The 19,865-nt window shown below is 44.8% G+C and overlaps 1 protein-coding gene across 1 annotated transcript in view; it reads left to right on the plus strand.

The window, feature by feature from the left end:
* Positions 1-19,865, plus strand: part of cebpz (CCAAT enhancer binding protein zeta) — a gene marked incomplete in the record, with an annotated part of 24,218 nt that continues 4,353 nt past the window's right edge. Inside the window, 12 exon segments of the mRNA XM_034203186.1 lie at positions 1-247; positions 946-2,540; positions 4,817-5,048; positions 8,376-8,553; positions 8,891-8,979; positions 9,317-9,370; positions 10,234-10,336; positions 13,245-13,304; positions 13,403-13,469; positions 14,359-14,465; positions 17,342-17,402; positions 18,972-19,168. Coding sequence (XP_034059077.1) covers positions 56-247; positions 946-2,540; positions 4,817-5,048; positions 8,376-8,553; positions 8,891-8,979; positions 9,317-9,370; positions 10,234-10,336; positions 13,245-13,304; positions 13,403-13,469; positions 14,359-14,465; positions 17,342-17,402; positions 18,972-19,168 — 2,935 coding nt within the window.

Consider the following 19,865-nt stretch of genomic DNA (forward strand, 5'->3'; position numbering starts at 1 on the left):
ATGACGTCACCTTCCACATCCGGGTCACGTTCTCCTCATGCTGTAGCAAGCAAGCATGGCGGCGAAAAACAAGCAACGTAAAAAGTCCAAAGTGTCTTTTCAGCCGGCAAAAGATGACATGGAGGCCGAAAACAGCGGCGGGGAGGAGGGGGAAGATCCTGCGGAGGATGGACGTAAAGACAAGGGCAAGAAAGGAGAGGAAGAAGAGTTTAACCTGGATGATGTTCTCCGGCTGGGAGGAACACAGGTGAGTTTACCAGGAATACAAACCTCAATATCTTGTAAATAACAGTCATAATAATAATAAAGCTGTATTTGTATAGCAGTTCTCATACACCAGGTTCAGCTCAAAGTGCTTTAAAAAACATGGCATACATCACAAATTAAAGCAAATTCACTTCATGTCAAACCCTTTACATGCATAAAAGTATAATGTCAAAATTCAAGGGACACAAGGGGGTCAAAGGTATGATGAGAACAATACAATTAAATAAATAGTGACTGGAGGATTGGCTTGGAGGAACTCGGGTGAATTTATCAGGAAAACACCTTAATATGTTGTAAAAAGTGGTTAAAATTACATTTACTCAAATACTTACATGTTACTGAAGTACATCTTTGAGGTACTTCTTGAGTATTTCCATGCTATGCTTCAGCATACTATGCACAATGTTTATCTGACAGCTTACGGTCATTTTTTCACACCAAACCTGTGTTTACAGAGGAAACGAGAAGTCCATTAACTAAGTAAATAATACACTGCTGTGTTTAACACAATATGTTTCACTACTACACTACTGACTGTTACATGTCCAATATGTGATTGTAAAGCACTTTGATCACTTGAAAAACTGCTCTTATAAAAAAATGTAATGAATTACTATTATTCATTATTACTACTGATTTATACTGTATTCATGACGATGTGTATTTCTTCTTCTTTAGGCCGACTACGTCCTGCTCGCCGGCCTGAACGATGAAAACGAGCTGGTGGACGGAGGAAAGAAAGGAGCGATCGACGACCTGGAGGAAGGCGAGCTCGAGAAGTTCATCAAAAAACTGGGTATCCGATCCATCGACGGACTGCAGATCATCCCCGACGAGCCGGAGGAAACCGCTGAGGAGACGGAGGGTACAGAGAGTAGAGAGGGTACAGAGGGTAGAGAGGGTACAGAGAGTACAGAGGGTAGAGAGGGTACAGAGAGTACAGAGGGTAGAGAGGGTACAGAGAGTAAAGTGATTAAAGGGATAAAAGAGGGTAACAAGGCCAGAGAGAAGGAAGCCGCTGCAGCGAAGGAACAAACATCCAGCGCTTCGCCCAAAGTGGAAACCATAAAGAAAGAGAAGAAGGCAAAAGAAGGCAGGAAGAAGAAGCAGAACGTGAATGTGTTTGAGTTCCAGCCGAGGAAGATCCTGCTCATCAGACCCGGGGGGAAGTGGTTCGATCTGGAATACACCGCGGAGGGAGCAACGTCCCCACAGGACCCCCCTCTGGTCTCTCAGTACAAAGCTCTGGCCGTGCAGCTGTACGAGGCCGACCAGGGGCTTTACAAAAGCAAGAAGAACCTGCAGAAAGGAGCCAACTCCAACTGGATGAAGACGGTCGTTTCCTCCGGTGTGCTGGCTGACAGGATGGCGGCCATGACGGTTCTGATCCAAGACGCTCCGGTGCACACGCTGGAGCACGTGGAGAACCTGGTGGCCATGGTGAAGAAGAAGGGCAGTCGGAGGCAGGGTTTGATGGCGTTGGACACTCTGCGGGAACTTCTCCTCTCCGATTTGCTCCCGGAAAACAGGAAGCTCCGATCCTTCGCCGAGCACCCGTTCGATCAACTTGAGGAGAAGGCGAGCGGAAACAGAGACGCTCGAGATCGCCGACTCATCCTCTGGTACTTCGAGCACCATTTGAAGCACCACGTCGCCGAGTTTGTGGCGGCGTTGGATTCCGTCGCTCACGATACGGTCGCGGCAACGAAAGCGAAAGCGTTGGCGACGGCTCACGAGATGTTGTGCAGTCGACCGGAGCAAGAGAGAGCGCTCCTGATGCAGGTGGTCAACAAACTGGGCGATCCGGAGTACAAGACGGCGGCGAAAGCGTCCCATTTCTTGGAGTCTCTGATTCACAAACACCCCAACATGAAGGCGGTGGTGAGCTGCGAGGTGGAGAGACTCATGTTCCGACCCAACATCAACCCCAAGGCTCAGTATTACGCCGTGTGCTTCCTCAGCCAAGTGATGCTCAGCCACGACGAGGCAGATTTAGCCGCCAAACTCATCACCATCTACTTCTCCTTCTTCCGCGCCTGCGTGAAGAAGAAGGACATCGAGTCCAAGATGCTGAGCGCGCTGCTGTCGGGCGTGAACAGGGCGTATCCCTACGCCGGCTCCGGAGACGAGAAGGTGAAGGAGCAGCTGGACACGCTGTTTAAAGTCGTGCACCTGGTGAAGTTCAACACGGCCGTGCAGGCGCTCATGCTGCTGTTCCAGGTGATGGACTCGCAGCAGAGCATCTCAGATCGATACTACGTCGCTCTGTACAGGTAAGCATTGCATTTCATTTCATTGTGCTGACACTTACAACACGGAGCATTATTCAAACTCAAAGCAGCAACCATCCTGCAGGTACATGAATCTTTCTAAACCAATCCACTAAGTGCTTCATGCAGACATGTTCTCAGTCTTACTGCTGTGACTTCATATTCTCCTGTATGCATTTACCTGGCTATTAAATCCCACTTTATTTCATTTTAAGTGTATTTGAGAGTAGGGTCGCAAAGGGGCGGAACATTTCCAGAAAGTTTCCATGGGAAGTTAAGCTGGGGAATTTTGGAAATATTCGAAGCAAAATTTAACAAAAAACAAGACATTTCAACAGATCTTTATTTTTGAAGTAGAACAGAACAAGTTTTCATTATTTTATTGAACAATTATTTGTTTCATTGAAGAACGAAAACAGGAATGTTGAGTTAAATGTTACTCATCCCCCCCCCAACCCCACTCATTAAAAAATGAACAAAAATGCACCCCCATCCAAAAATACCCACAAAGTCCCATCAAACAAGCAAATCTTCCTTCAAGCAATCCTCTGCATTTTTGCTAAAGCCTTTCAGTCAATGGGCCTGGGCCTCATCAACATCCAACAACATGTCCACTTCTTCAACATCACACTCTTCCTCTTCCTCTGCAGTGTCACTGTCCAGCCTGTTGAGGATGGCTGTGTGTCAGGCTCAGAGAGCCTTAGGTTTGCCCGGATGCCAACCAGTTTTTCCACTCTCACATTTGTGAGCCTGTTACGAACCTTTGTGTGCTCTCAATTAGGGATCGACCGATATGGCTTTTTCAAGGCCGATACCGATACCGATTATTAGTAATCAAGGAGACAGATAACCGATATTTGGAACACATACATTTGCAGTAAAATCAGAAAATCTTGGTGTCAAAATGTCCAATAACACAAACTCCAACACAACTTATTTGACATGCATTTAAGCATATATTATGTTTAATTAACTTTTAAACATCTTACAACTGGTTTCCTCTCTGTGCCCTTTTCTTTAGTGCAGCCGTCTGCAATGAGTTAGAGAGAGACAAGAAGTGGGGCTGCAGGCTGACACGCTTAACTAACAATAATGCTTAATTTATTATATCTGTCTATCTAGCATACAATCCCAATAAGCTGCTAGCAACTGCAAAACACTAGTGCTAGCTAATGTTTTGCAAACTATTCAAAGTGAGGCTATTACAGTAGACCTAACGTTGGTCTCGTAGCCTCACTTCTAATATTTTGCTAAACATTTGCTAGATACATGTTGGCTAGCTAATGAGCTTCACATATCAACCTGAAAAACTGCAAGGCTCCACTCGCAGCCCCCCCCCCCCCGCACCACAGTTACTCCGCTGCGAGACACTGCACGCACCCCCAACTCTGACTGACTTCCCGCGTCCCTGTGTAACTGGGAAACTGATAGAATTGGATCATAAGATCGTGTTTTTGCAACTTCAGCATAGGGGATTGGGATGTTTATTGAACTTCGGTTTAACACGTGTATGGCTCTGCCGCTCAGCGCTGCTGCTTGCTTCAGTCTGCGTCCTTTTGCACCTGCCTGTAATCTGAGAAGGTCCCGCCTCTCTGGCTCCCGCCCGGAAGATCTTCAGTAATGGCCTATCAGATAGCGCTGTGGGCGGGACGTTGCTCGTGTACAGAGTGGTGACTGTAGCCAGAGAAACGGCCGCATCAGAGCCAAAGTTTTATCGGCAATTTGATAAAAAAAAGGCGGATACCGATAATCGGTCAAATGCGGAATATCGCCCCCTAGTCTCAATAGCCATGCAGTAAGCCGTGTGCTATGGCATGGATATTCAAGTGTACTTGAATGGCATCTGTTTGTTTTAGTCAAGATTATGCTAAAATATACTTTCCCCAACTATATTTAAGTTCCCTACGAAGAGCCAACCTTCAATTTAGAACATTCCCGTTAATTCCCGTGGAAAGTTTCCATCTCTGAAAATTCCCGGAATTTTGCAACCCTATTTGAGAGGGACAAATACAGTTTGTATATATAGAGCCTTTGCTAAGTCCCGCCCCTCGAATATAGACTGACCAATCATAGCATAGGATGGCGTCAAGAGTGTGCGTTAATGAATAAGAACTAATATTAACTCGGTGATGAAAACACTTTAATATGAAAAGTCATCATTTAGTCGTGAAATCAGGAACATCAGGGCTTTCAATGATTACAGAAATATAATATAATGAATATTAAATGTCTGTTTTCCTCCTCCTCCTCCTCCTCCTCCTCCTCCTCCTCCTCCTCAGGAAGCTTCTGGACCCCGGTCTTTCTTCCTCTTCTCGTCACAGCATGTTCCTGAACCTCCTCTATAAATCCCTGAAGGCGGACATAGTGGTCCGTCGTGTGAAGGCGTTTGTGAAGCGCCTGCTGCAGGTCAGCGCCGAGCAGAGCGCCTCCTTCACCTGCGGAGCGCTCTTCCTCGTGTCCGAGGTGATGAAGAGCAAACCGGCTCTCAAGATCCTGCTGCTGGAGGACGGGGTGAGAGGACCAAAGACGTGGTTTCTTTGTGCCGTTTCTGATTGTGTGTAAAGCGTCTTTGAGCACTGGGAAAAACTCAGAGCTGGGATTATTTATGTGTTTTGTTTAAATGTAAGCTCAAGGTATACCCAATTCAATTCAAGGCTTTATTGTAATTTGCACAGCAGCTACAGTGTAGATAAGTCAATGAAAAACTGAAGTCACAGACTCCTCCCACAGAGCAACATGACTATAGGACAGGGGGGTCAAACTCAAACTCACAGTGGGCCAAAATTAAAAAAATGGGTACTAGTCGAGGGCCGGACTGGTTCAATGTTTATTGCAGAACTTATTGAAATGAATTTATTGCACATATTAAACCTGGAACTAACAAAGCTTCAATTATTGCATATAAAAACAACATTAAATAATCAGTGCATTCATTTCTTATGGCTCTATCTGCAGCTTTTCCAGAGTCATTTCTTATGAGTACATTTTCCCTCAGGCCAACAACAGCTTCAACAAAACTATTCCCCTCAGAGAGAAAACCAAACATGTCCTGTTGTCCTGAGAGAGAAAGTGCAGAAGGAAGCATCCATTAAGCTCAGTGTGCTGCTCTGAGATGCTAGTTCAGATACTTGGCATCTCATCTTGGGTGCAAGGTCATCAATGTTTGGGCTCAGGCTCTGAGCGGAGGAGACCCTCAGGATGGAGTGAAGGTGTGCGTGCAATATACCGGCGGGCCAGATCTAATAGGAATTAGTGTTGCACGGTGTACCGATACTTGAAAGGTATACCGCGATACCCTGCCGTTAAAAACGTTACGATTCCTCCGTTTCATTAGTATCGGTACTTTAAGAATGACGGGGGAAAGTACTCCGGTGAGAAAGCGCCTTTTTAATAAGAGCCGTGTGTGTTCAGCGCTCTGCTTCCACTCCCTGCACTGCAGCCGTGCCTGCAGTGCCTCCCCTCTCAAGCACGCTCTAAGTCTCTCCCCTCTCTCAAGCTCGTTCTAAGTCCCTCCCCTCTCAAGCACGCTCTAAGTCCCTCCCCTCTCAAGCACGCTCTAAGTCCCTCCCCTCTCAAGCACGTTCTGAGTCCCTCCCCTCTCAAGCACGCTCTAAGTCCCTCCCCTCTCTCGTGCACGTTCTAAGTCCCTCCCCTCTCTCAAGCACGCTCTAAGTCCCTCCCCTCTCAAGCACGTTCTAAGTCCCTCCCCTCTCAAGCACGCTCTAAGTTCCTCCCCTCTCAAGCACGCTCTAAGTCCCTCCCCTCTCAAGCACGCTCTAAGTTCCCCCCCTCTCAAGCACGCTCTAAGTCCCTCCCCTCTCAAGCACGCTCTAAGTCCCTCCCCTCTCAAGCACGCTCTAAGTCCCCTCCCCTCTCGTGCACGCTCTAAGTCCCTCCCCTCTCGTGCACGCTCTAAGTCTCCCCTCTCTCAAGCACGCTCTAAGTCCCTCCCCTCTCAAGCACGCTCTAAGTCCCTCCCCTCTCAAGCACGCTCTAAGTCCCTCCCCTCTCAAGCACGCTCTAAGTCCCTCCCCTCTCAAGCACGCTCTAAGTCCCTCCCCTCTCAAGCACGCTCTAAGTCCCTCCCCTCTCAAGCTCGTTCTAAGTCCCTCCCCTCTCAAGCACGCTCTAAGTCCCTCCCCTCTCTCGTGCACGTTCTAAGTCCCTCCCCTCTCTCAAGCACGCTCTAAGTCCCTCGCCTCTCAAGCACGTTCTATGTCCCTCCCCTCTCAAGCACGTTCTAAGTCCCTCCCCTCTCAAGCACGTTCTAAGTCCCTCCCCTCTCAAGCACGCTCTAAGTCCCTCCCCTCTCTCGTGCACGCTCTAAGTCTCTCCCCTCTCTCAAGCACGCTCTAAGTCCCTCCCCTCTCAAGCACGCTCTAAGTCCCTCCCCTCTCAAGCACGCTCTAAGTCCCTCCCCTCTCAAGCACGCTCTAAGTCCCTCCCCTCTCGTGCACGCTCTAAGTCCCTCCCCTCTCGTGCACGCTCTAAGTCTCCCCTCTCTCAAACACGCTCTAAGTCCCTCCCCTCTCAAGCCACGCTCTAAGTCCCTCCCCTCTCAAGCATGCTCTAAGTCCCCTCCCCTCTCAAGCACGCTCTACGTCCCTCCCCTCTCGTGCACGCTCTAAGTCCCTCCCCTCTCAAGCACGCTCTAAGTCCCTCCCCTCTCAAGCTCGTTCTAAGTCCCTCCCCTCTCAAGCACGCTCTAAGTCCCTCCCCTCTCGTTCACTGTCTCTAAGTCCCTCCCCTCTCTCAAGCACGCTCTAAGTCCCTCCCCTCTCAAGCACGCTCTAAGTCCCTCCCCTCTCAGCACGCTCTAAGTCCCTCCCCTCTCAAGCACGCTCTAAGTCCCTCCCCTCTCAAACACGCTCTAAGTCCCTCCCCTCTCAAGCACGCTCTAAGTCCCTCCCCTCTCTCGTGCACGCTCTAAGTCTCTCCCCTCTCTCAAGCACGCTCTAAGTCCCTCCCCTCTCAAGCACGCTCTAAGTCCCTCCCCTCTCAAACACGCTCTAAGTCCCTCCCCTCTCAAGCACGCTCTAAGTCCCTCCCCTCTCTCGTGCACGCTCTAAGTCTCTCCCCTCTCTCAAGCACGCTCTAAGTCCCTCCCCTCTCAAGCACGCTCTAAGTCCCTCCCCTCTCTCGTGCAAGCGCTAGCTGCCGCTGCGCCTCGGCTTGTTGACAAAAAAGACGCCAGAAGCGAAAAACAAAAAAGTTGTTTATAGATGATGCTTAATTGTATTTAATACAAATTCTAGTCATTTATTTAATTTATTGTTCTCATTGTTTAAACGTTTCTGTTATGGTTCTGGTTCTGGTGTGAAATAAAGCACAATAAGTACATTTAAGACGGTTTCCCTTTTTTTAAGAAAATAATCGGAATCGCAATTCTTGACTTGGTATCGAAACCAAAATGTTGGTATCGTGACAACACTAATGGCAATTAAAGATTATCCTGCGGGCCGAAATTAAATCCACCACGGGCCTGATTTGGCCCCCTGGCCTTGAGTTTGACACATGTGGTGTAGGACATGGAACAATAAAGTAAATACAATAAAATAGAAATAGAAATGGTGACCAAATGTCAAACAAAGAAAACCAGAAAATCCAGATTACGTAATTATCCCTTTTTTGTAAAGTCGTTGGCAACACACATACAACATAAGTATCTGAGATTTGATTGTCAGTCCTACAAATATAGATTCAAGTGTGAAAAGATGAATAGTTAATTTCTATTCCTTATTCTTCTCCTGGTGTGTCTCAATCTCAACGATACTTGAAGTGATTTGTTTTTTAGTAAATGATACATTTTTAGCATCTCTTCCCGTTGTGTTCCCTCAGGACGGGGATGAGGAGGCGTTCAAAGACCTCGCTGAGGAGGATGATGAAGAGGAGCGCTTTGTGGACGCAGACAAGCAGGAGGAAGGAGCAAGTGCAGAGCCAAAGGAGGAAGAAGCGAGTGCAGAGCCAAAGGAGGCGAAGCCCAGTGCATCATGGGTACACCACCAGAACCTGGAAGGTGTGTGAGAGGGTTATGATTCATAAACTACATTTGTGTTATAGTGATTTATGTGTGGGAGAGAAACCCAGGGATTTGAGCCTCTGCAGACCATTTACATGCACCAAAACCAATAGATACACTACAGGAAAGGGAAGACCTCCAAAAAGCAGAACACAGCTCCTTCAATTAAGCAGATGTGGATGAAAAAGATAACTTTTCTCAGGTGTAAAATCTCTCCAAGAACAAAAAACATATTCTTAAAATGTTGTATTTTTGCTGTGGTTTCTTGGATGTTCCTTGTTGTTGTTGTTGTTGCTGTTGTTGTTCTTTAATGTTGATGTTTCTGTCTCTCCAGGAGGAAAGAGCATCCAGAGCTACGACCCGCTACACAGAAACCCGTTGTTCTGCGGCGCCGACCGCACGACTCTGTGGGAGCTACAGAGGGTGAGGAGCACTAAATAAATCACAATAAAAACTAAGTGTTTTTGTGAGAGTTTTAACATTTTTAGAAAATATAGTATGACATTAATTTAGCTTGGATACATGGAAACGTTGATATTGCATCATACTATAAAACAAGTTGTATTAACCATCTAAATATCATGCACAGCAATGTATGGCTTTAACATTTCAATTAGTTATTTAATTAGCATAATCTGTCCAGCAGGGACAACAGATGAAAAATAACCTGCCAACAGCTTCTGTTCACTGTGATATCTCATCATAAGGTCATTTGACCTTTCACATCTAAGCTATTTTCTTTTGTCTCGTCTCCCTGCAGCTCGCCGCTCACTTCCATCCGTCCGTGTCGCTGTTTGCAAAAACCATCCTGGAGGTAAAACCTTTACACTTAAAGTCACAACTTCTTTTTGCATTTAGATTATCTTACTATTTATTTATAAATGTTTCTGTTTTTACGTGTCTCCCTGGTCCCCGGCATCACGTACAGAACAGTTTATATATCAAAATTCTGAAAATTCTGACTTTTTCTCAAAATCTCAAAATCCAGATATCATTGCTGTTAGTAAACTCTCACTGGTCCCCGGCTTAAGCTTCAATCTCAGGATCCATGTATTTATTATCCTCTCAAGAATGGAAGTAGTCATCACATACAGAATAGCTTATATATCAAATTCTCAAAATTCTGACTTTTTCATAAAATCTCAAAATTCTGACTTTTTCTAAAAATCTAAAAAATATGACTTTTTCTCAAAATCTAAAAATTATGACTTTTTCTCAAAATCTCAAAATCCAGATATCATTGCTTTTAGTAAACTCTCACTCGTCACCAACTTGAGCTTCATCTCAGGATCCATGTATCTGTGATCCTCTCCAGAATGGAAGGAGTCATCACATACAGAGCATCAACTAGTTCCTGAACAGTGTCCTTCACATGCTGATATCCAAGAGAGGGAGTTACACAGTCACAAGATGGAGGAATAGAAAGCAGTATTCAATGTTTACTTCAGATTAGCTCCACGTCAGAAATGAGCATGCTTGATGTCTCTCTCCATAGAGGCTGAACCATCATGTTAATCACATAGCTATCATCTGCCTCAAACAGTCCTGATGCTCTTCTAGGTAATCACACATCCTGTCATGTTCACAGCTACAGTTGATACCTTTGTTATCAAGTTACTCTCATACTGGAAGAGGACATTCAGGATTTTCCCAACAGTTTCCTCGTTGTTTCCTCAGGGCGGCTCCATCCTCTACTCCGGAGACCCTCTGCAGGACTTCACTCTGATCCGGTTCCTCGACCGCTTCGTCTTCAGAAACCCAAAACAGATGAAGGGAAAACGTAATAACAACAACTCAATTCAATTCAAAGGTTTTATTGTCATGTAAGCTACAGCGTAGAAAGGGCAATGAAATTCTTCTGACCTGAGCTCCTCCAACAATGCAACATATATATAATAAAATACAAATACAAAATAGTATAAGAAGTCTATATACATGTAAATAGAATATGATATGTACAAGAACAGAATATGAAATTAAATAACGTACATTAAGACGAAATTAAATATGGTTTATTGCGGTGATAACTATTTATATAACTATATCTATCCTTAAAACACACAACATACATGCAGATTAAAGCATTAAACTAAAGCAGACAATTTCAGTTCAATCAGGAGAGACGGTTCTGATGAAAGAATACATATTTATTGCCAGGAAAACACAAATGAATGTAATGGAGTTTTGCCGATTAGGACCCGTTGTGCAGGAGTATCATTCGTGAGGGGAGAACCGATCCGATGAACCCCTTGACCCTGGTGGTGGTGAATGGATGGTTGGGGTCGGTCTGAAGGGGAGGGGCTTAGCTTGACCCTGGTGGTGGTGAATGGATAGTTGGGGTCGGTCTGAAGGGGAGTGGCTTAGCTTGACCCTGGTGGTGGTGAATGGATAGTTGGGGTCGGTCTGAAGGGGAGTGGCTTAGCTTGACCCTGGTGGTGGTGAATGGATAGTTGGGGTTGGTCTGAAGGGGAGTGGCTTAGCTTGACCCTGGTGGTGGTGAATGGATAGTTGGGGTCGGTCTGAAGGGGAGGGGCTTAGCTTGACCCTGGTGATGGTGAATGGATGGTTGGGTTCGGTCTGAAGGGGAGTGGCTTAGCTTGACCCTGGTGGTGGTGAATGGATAGTTGGTTAGGTCTGAAGGGGAGTGGCTTAGCTTGACCCTGGTGGTGGTGAATGGATGGTTGGGTTCGGTCTGAAGGGGTGTGGCTTAGCTTGAGCCTGGTGGTGGTGAATGGATAGTTGGGGTCGGTCTGAAGGGGAGGGGCTTAGCTTGACCCTGGTGGTGGTGGTGGTGAATGGATAGTTGGGTTCGGTCTGAAGGGCAGGGGCTTAGCTTGACCCTGGTGGTGGTGAATGGATAGTTGGGGTCGGTCTGAAGGGCAGGGGCTTAGCTTGACCCTGGTGGTGGTGAATGGATAGTTGGGGTCGGTCTGAAGGGGAGGGGCTTAGCTTGACCCTGGTGGTGGTGGTGGTGAATGGATAGTTGGGGTCGGTCTGAAGGGGAGTGGCTTAGCTTGACCCTGGTGGTGGTGGTGAATGGATAGTTGGGGTCGGTCTGAAGGGGAGTGGCTTAGCTTGACCCTGGTGGTGGTGAATGGATAGTTGGGGTCGGTCTGAAGGGGAGTGGCTTAGCTTGACCCTCGTGGTGGTGAATGTATCGTTGGGGTCGGTCTGAAGGGGAGTGGCTTAGCTTGACCCTGGTGGTGGTGAATGGATAGTTGGGGTCGGTCTGAAGGGGAGTGGCTTAGCTTGACCCTGGTGGTGGTGAATGGATAGTTGGGGTCGGTCTGAAGGGGAGTGGCTTAGCTTGACCCTCGTGGTGGTGAATGTATCGTTGGGGTCGGTCTGAAGGGGAGTGGCTTAGCTTGACCCTGGTGGTGGTGAATGGATAGTTGGGTTTGGTTTGAAGGGGAGGGGCTTAGCTTGACCCTGGTGGTGGTGAATGGATAGTTGGGGTCGGTCTGAAGGGGAGGGGCTTAGCTTGACCCTGGTGGTGGTGAATGGATAGTTGGGGTCGGTCTGAAGGGGAGGGGCTTAGCTTGACCCTGGTGGTGGTGAATAGATAGTTGGGGTCAGTCTGAAGGGGAGTGGCTTAGCTTGACCTTGGTGGTGGTGAATGGATAGTTGGGTTCGGTCTGAAGGGGAGGGGCTTAGCTTGACCCTGGTGGTGGTGAATGGATAGTTGGGTTCTGTCTGAAGGGGAGTGGCTTAGCTTGACCCTGGTGGTGGTGAATGGATAGTTGGGTTCTGTCTGAAGGGGAGGGGCTTAGCTTGACCCTGGTGGTGGTGAATGGATAGTTGGGTTCGGTCTGAAGGGGAGGGGCTTAGCTTGATCCTGGTGGTGGTGAATGGATAGTTGGGTTCGGTCTGAAGGGGAGGGGCTTAGCTTGATCCTGGTGGTGGTGAATAGATGGTTGGGTTCGGTCTGAAGGGGAGGAGCTTGACCCTGGTGATGGTGAATGGATGGTTGGGGTCAGTCTGAAGGGGAGGGGCTTAGCTTGACCCTGGTGGTGGTGAATGGATAGTTGGGGTCGGTCTGAAGGGGAGGGGCTTAGCTTGACCCTAGTGGTGGTGAATGGATGGTTGGGTTCGGTCTGAAGGGGAGGAGCTTGACCCTGGTGATGGTGAATGGATGGTTGGGGTCAGTCTGAAGGGGAGGGGCTTAGCTTGACCCTGGTGGTGGTGAATGGATAGTTGGGGTCGGTCTGAAGGGGAGGGGCTTAGCTTGACCCTGGTGGTGGTGAATGGATAGTTGGGGTCGGTCTGAAGGGGAGGGGCTTAGCTTGACCCTGGTGGTGGTGAATGGATGGTTGGGTTCGGTCTGAATGGGAGTGGCTTAGCTTGACCCTGGATTCAGAGGGACAGGAGGTGAAATGGGATGGAGGAGGGTTGCGTTGAGTCACCTGAAATGACAGCTGTCAGAGGGGAGAGCAGATTTAAAAGGGTTAGCGGAGCGCTATGATAGGCTTGTGGGAATAGAGCGAAGTGATTGGTTAAGCTGGGGAGCCCCGATCACTTATTGAGAGAGTAGTAACATGGAAATAGTAAATGAATGAGTAAAGACGGTCTTCCTGGTTGAACTTGCGCTGAGCTTCATTAATCAAATTGTGTCTTATTATGAATTGCCAGAATTAATTAGAGATGTTAAAAATATTAATATCTGGATTTATATGTTTTGTTCTTCTCAGAAAACACAGATTCTTCCGCGCTGACGCCCAAACAGAGATTCCCTCTCAAATCTGTTCCAGGTGAGTTTTTTGAAGACGTGTGTGTGTCGAGTTAATTGTTTTCACCTCATTGTCTGTAGTTTATTTATGTTGTTTTAAAACGACTTTCTCTCTCTCAGTGAACTGTGAGGAGTTCCTGACTAAAGAGGAGAGTCAGATCCCCGTCGATGAAATCTTCTTCCATCGGTGAGTTAGAAACTATTTAGAACCTCATGATTGATACAAATAATTTACTTTATTTATACCTTTTGGGAAATTCAGGTATCGAACCCATTTCTATAAATATAATATTTAGCTGCAAATAGAAATGCAATATAATCTAAAAAGAATCATGAAGAAGTAAAGGGAACAGCATGCAGGGGTTTTATTCCCTTTTAACGTGTGTTGTACTCCTCAAACACCAAAGAAAATGTGCTGATAAATAACTAAATCTGACAATAAATTCACATGTAAAACTCTAAAATGACAATAAACTCTAAAATGACAATAAACTCTAAAATGACAATAAAAAAAATGACATTAAAATCATATTTAAAAACTATTTAAAATAAATAATAATAATTCAAATAAACTAAAATGTTAACCTGGAAAAGTCATGGAAATTCAAAATGCAAATTCCAGGCCCTGGAAAAGTCATGGAAATGTAACTAAAGTTGCATCAAATATAATTTATATTTGATCTAATCGCCGAAATAGTAATACTATAATGATAATAAATACTGTATCGTATAATGAAACGTAAAATGGCGTTTAACTGACGAGGTGTTTTGCTGGTGAGAGATTTTAGTAGAAGCTAGTACCTACTATTTGATTTATTTTAGATAGGCACTACATGTTTCATAGACCTTGTTCAAATAAACCATTTTCAGTGGCACCGCTGAGAGTCATGTTTTTGTTCATGGAAAATTAGGTAAAGGTCCTGGAGATGTCATTGAAAGTCATTGAAAGTCATTGGTGAAAAAGTGTATGAACCCTGGACAATAATCGCTTGAACTTCCTCTCGTGAGTTTTAGTGAGAATATTTTACTGTATTTTTGAAGTTTTTTTTAATGTTTTTATTTACTTTTCCCCCCAGTTTCTTCAGGAAGCGTCACCAGGAGAAGCAGCTGAAGATCCGCCGGCCTCGAGGAGACAACGAGAGCGTGGAGGACGTGGACGACGAGGAGTTTGAGAAAATGCTCGGTGAGACAAACACTTAATGAAGATGTGATAGAAGTCGTTTAAAGGTCACCTAAAATCCAGTTCTCCATGTCTCTTCTACATCAACATGTGTCCCCTCTTCTTCATGTCTCTTTTACATCAACATGTGTCCCCTCTTCTTCATGTCTCTTCTACATCAACATGTGTCCCCTCTTCTTCATGTCTCTTCTACATCAACATGTGTCCCCTCTTCTTCATGTCTCTTCTACATCAACATGTGTCCCCTCTTCTTCATGTCTCTTCTTCATCAACATGTGTCCCCTCTTCTTCATGTCTCTTCTTCATCAACATGTGTCCCCTCTTCTTCATGTCTCTTCTACATCAACATGTGTCCCCTCTTCTTCATGTCTCTTCTACATCAACATGTGTCCCCTCTTCTTCATGTCTCTTCTACATCAACATGTGTCCCCTCTTCTTCATGTCTCTTCTACATCAACATGTGTCCCCTCTTCTTCATGTCTCTTCTTCATCAACATGTGTCCCCTCTTCTTCATGTCTCTTCTACATCAACATGTGTCTCCTCTTCTTCATGTCTCTTCTACATCAACATGTGTCCCCTCTTCTTCATGTCTCTTTCTACATCAACATGTGTCTCCTCTTCTTCATGTCTCTTCTACATCAACATGTGTCCCCTCTTCTTCATGTCTCTTCTACATCAACACGTGTCCCCTCTTCTTCATGTCTCTTCTACATCAACATGTGTCTCCTCTTCTTCATGTCTCTTCTACATCAACATGTGTCCCCTCTTCTTCATGTCTCTTCTACATCAACATGTGTCCCCTCTTCTTCATGTCTCTTCTACATCAACATGTGTCCCCTCTTCTTCATGTCTCTTCTACATCAACATGTGTCCCCTCTTCTTCATGTCTCTTCTTCATCAACATGTGTCCCCTCTTCTTCATGTCTCTTCTACATCAACATGTGTCCCCTCTTCTTCATGTCTCTTCTACATCAACATGTGTCCCCTCTTCTCCATGTCTCTTCTACATCAACATGTGTCCCCTCTTCTCCATGTCTCTTCTACATCAACATGTGTCCCCTCTTCTTCATGTCTCTTCTACATCAACATGTGTCCCCTCTTCTCCATGTCTCTTCTACATCAACATGTGTCCCCTCTTCTCCATGTCTCTTCTACATCAACATGTGTCCCCTCTTCTTCATGTCTCTTCTACATCAACATGTGTCCCCTCTTCTTCATGTCTCTTCTACATCAACATGTGTCCCCTCTTCTTCATGTCTCTTCTACATCAACATGTGTCCCCTCTTCTTCATGTCTCTTCTACATCAACATGTGTCCCCTCTTCTTCATGTCTCTTCTACATCAACATGTGTCCCCTCTTCCTCATGTCTCTTCTACATCAACATGTGGTCCCCTCTTCTTCATGTCTCTTCTTCATCCACATGTGTCCCTCTCTTCTTCATGTCTCTTCTACATCAACATGTGTCCCCTCTTCTTCATGTCTCTTCTACATCAACATGTGTCCCCTCTTCTTCATGTCTCTTCTACATCAACATGTGTCCCCTCTTCTTCATGTCTCTTCTACATCAACATGTGTCCCCTCTTCTTCATGTCTCTTCTACATCAACATGTGTCCCCTCTTCTTCATGTCTCTTCTACATCAACATGTGTCCCCTCTTCTTCATGTCTCTTCTACATCAACATGTGTCCCCTCTTCTTCATGTCTCTTCTACATCAACATGTGTCCCCTCTTCTTCATGTCTCTTCTACATCAACATGTGTCCCCTCTTCCTCATGTCTCTTCTACATCAACATGTGTCCCTCTTCTCATGTCTCTTCTATCATCAACATGTGTCCCCTCTTCTTCATGTCTCTTCTACATCAACATGTGTCCCCTCTTCTTCATGTCTCTTCTACATCAACATGTGTCCCCTCTTCTTCATGTCTCTTCTACATCAACATGTGTCCCCTCTTCTTCATGTCTCTTCTACATCAACATGTGTCCCCTCTTCTTCATGTCTCTTCTACATCAACATGTGTCCCCTCTTCTTCATGTCTCTTCTACATCAACATGTGTCCCCTCTTCTTCATGTCTCTTCTACATCAACATGTGTCCCCTCTTCTTCATGTCTCTTCTACATCGACATGTGTCCCCTCTTCTTCATGTCTCTCTCAGAGGGGCTCCTTATTTTCATCTAAAGTAACAGACAGAGAATCAGCACTTTGGAAACAGGGCTGAAACAGAGGGGATTATGGGTAATGCTGCAATGATCAGTTTGGTGTTTCAGCCAATCAGAGACCGGCTCTGGATATATCTGAGACCTGTGAGATACTGATGAAGAACAGTATGATAGGGGACCTTTAAGCTGACGCACTGCAGAAGATACAGAAGATGGTTGTTTATTTCTTTTTACAATTCTTTATTGAGAAGACAGTTGAGAACATTTCACCAGTTGCAATGAAATAGTTGCCCTAACAGTAAACATTGAAACTCTACTTCTCATTGTCCTTTTTTAAATAGTTTTAGGTGCATCTTATACGATGTTCATGAACTTTAAACAATAACAGAAGGGATGTCTCGTAACAGAGTGAGGGACATAACGGTCCAACCAACAAGACATTACAATATTTTGGTAATTAGACCAAGCAACCTTTTTCTTTTGGTGAACTGGTTATCAGCTCCAGAAGATGCTTCTCATTACAAATAGAGTCGTTTGAGAATAATTGTATTACAAAATGAATTTAAAATGACAATTATTCTTGTTTGTTTTTCATTAATGCAACTCCAATCTTTATTTAAAAATATATATGTATACTTAAATACGTTTTTGTTTTGATTTCTTTATGTATTTAATCTTGTGTGTAATTTTTATTTATTCTAACCTTCTCATTTGAACAGACTCCTGCGAGGGAGACTCGTACTTCACGGAGATGGCTGACGATGATCTGGACTTCGCTGGGTGAGCAATCTATTATTGATATATTAATGACCTGTTTGCACTTCCAACAACATGCACAGCACTGCAGAAATATCAGTTGACTCTACGTCCACACAGCAGCTTTAAACAAATCTTCCATCGCTTCCAACGCTTCTCTGCCCATTGACTTTGAATGGGGATGACGTCACTTTGCCTCGCTTTTCGCCGAACTGCATTGTGGGGGAGCGAAGCGAAGATTTCCAGGATTTTCAGGATTCAAAAGTTGAGCAATGTTCAACTTTTGAAGCTGAGCTGGAAGCGTCAGCCAATCAAATCCCGTTTATGCAAATCTGACAGTAGAAGCGCTAGCCAATCAAACCGCGTGTAAGCAGGGAGAGCCAGACCGCAGTTCATTTCCTCATATTCCAAACGAGAAATTACGGTAGCAAATCACCCGGTTCTTTACGACCAGAACTATTAACGGGATACAAACCGGAGGAACCAGCATGGAGGGAGGTGCCAGAGACAGTGGGTGAAACTGGTAGGTTTTCGCCTGTTTGGGGAGTTTATATATATATATTAGGGCTGTCAGTCGATTAAAATAGTTAATCGCACATTTTTTATCTGTTCTAAATGTATCTTAGAGGAATATTTTTCAAGTTTTTAATAGTCTTAGTATCATATGAGTGGACAAATACGCTTTATGCTAATGTTTATTATCATTTGAACAATGACAAATATTCTCATGAATATTAAACACAACAACCTGGAACCTCTCTTGTGTGTGTGTGTGTGTGTGTGTGTGTGTGTGTGTGGTGTGTGTGTGTGTGTGTGTGTGTGTGTGTGTGGTGTGTGTGTGTGTGTGTGTGTGTGTGTGTGTGTGTGTGTGTGTGTGGTGTGTGTGTGTGTGTGTGTGTAGTGTTGTGTGTGTGTGTGTGTGTGTGTGTGTGTGTGTGTGTGTGTGTGTGTGTGTGTGTGTGTGTGTGTGTGTGTGTGTGTGTGTGTGTGTGGTGTGTGTGTGTGTGTGTGTGTGTGTGTGTGTGTGTGTGTGTGTGTGTTGGATCGTTGGCGCTATGTGCAACTCAAGGCATATGCTCGAACGGGAGCTGCCTGGATGCATGTTGCGCACTGAGTGTGCTGACTTTTCGTACAATGTCCCACTGTCTGGCTTCCTGCATAAAGTCAAGTGCTCGGCGCAGTTGTGGCGAAATGTCGCTCCTCTGTTTTCATTGAAGCAGCTCCTTATATCCGTTAGCGCAGCTAGCTAGCACCAGATGCTAACAACAACAATACACGTAAGGTCTCTCTCTTGCTCGCTCGTGCCACACATACACACACCCTCCCGGTCCTACCGATGGCCAGTCGGTGCCTGCGTTATTAACTTGACAGCCCTAATATATATATATTTACATACACATACCTCATTAAATTACACACACAGATATGTTTTGTCAGCCTTTAAAAAAACAAAACAATAATAAAGAAATTAAATATTTAAATTAAATAATAATAAAAATTGTTGATATAAATATCTAAATAATAAGAAAACACAAACACACTTGTCTGTTATTTAACCTTAGGGACTGATTTGATAATTCTCTTCTCTGTCAGTAATGTGAAAGCCAAGAAGAAGAAGAAGAAGGATGCGGAGGCGTCGGACTCGGACGACGACTCGGACGCGGACCTGGACGACGAGGAGGTTTCTCTGGGCTCCATGGACGAGGAAGACTTCGGAGACGAGCTGGAGGAAGAGGGGGGGACGTTCATGGATCCTGACGGGGGAGGAGAGGATGACGACGATGAAGAAGGTGAGGCAACGTTTCTGGGAGTGGCTGGGATTTACATCTAGTTTTCTAGACGCGATACACTTGGTGTGACGTGAGAAAATGTGATAAAAAGTCATAGTATGTCCGAGAGAAAAGTCTTGGTTTATTTTGTCGTAGTAGATGTTTCTGGGAGTGGCTGTGAATTATATCTCCATTTCTAGACGCAATGTCGCGATAAACTTGGTGTGACGTGAGAAAATATTGATAAAAAGTCATAGTATTGAATGTCCGAGAGAAAAGTTTTGGTTGAGTTTGTTAAGGGTCATAGTAAAAAATAAAATAAAAATGACGTACAAAGTTTGTCAAAGAAATCTGAAAAGTCATAGACATAATAGTATGTCAAAAATGTTAAAAACACTTGTTGCGAATGTCAACACATTAAAAAATAAATTAAAAAAAAGGTCGTAGTAGTACGTGGGAAAATAAATGGAAAAAACATGTAGTGAAGTTTTTCAGAAAAATGAAATACTTTAGTATGTCCACAACGTAGATAAAAAAAGTGCTTATGTTGAACAAAAAACAAAAAGTAATCGTATAGTATGTGGAAAATAAATCAAAGAAAGAAGTAATGATTGTTGCAAATTTGAGAAAAATGTCAGTACTATAGTAGGTGAAAAAATAAATTAAATCAGTATACCATGTCATAAATATCAAATAAAAAGTAATGGTAAAGTTTGTT

Source organism: Gymnodraco acuticeps, unplaced genomic scaffold, assembly GCF_902827175.1.
Source record: "Gymnodraco acuticeps unplaced genomic scaffold, fGymAcu1.1, whole genome shotgun sequence".
Taxonomy (NCBI): Eukaryota; Metazoa; Chordata; class Actinopteri; order Perciformes; family Bathydraconidae; genus Gymnodraco; species Gymnodraco acuticeps.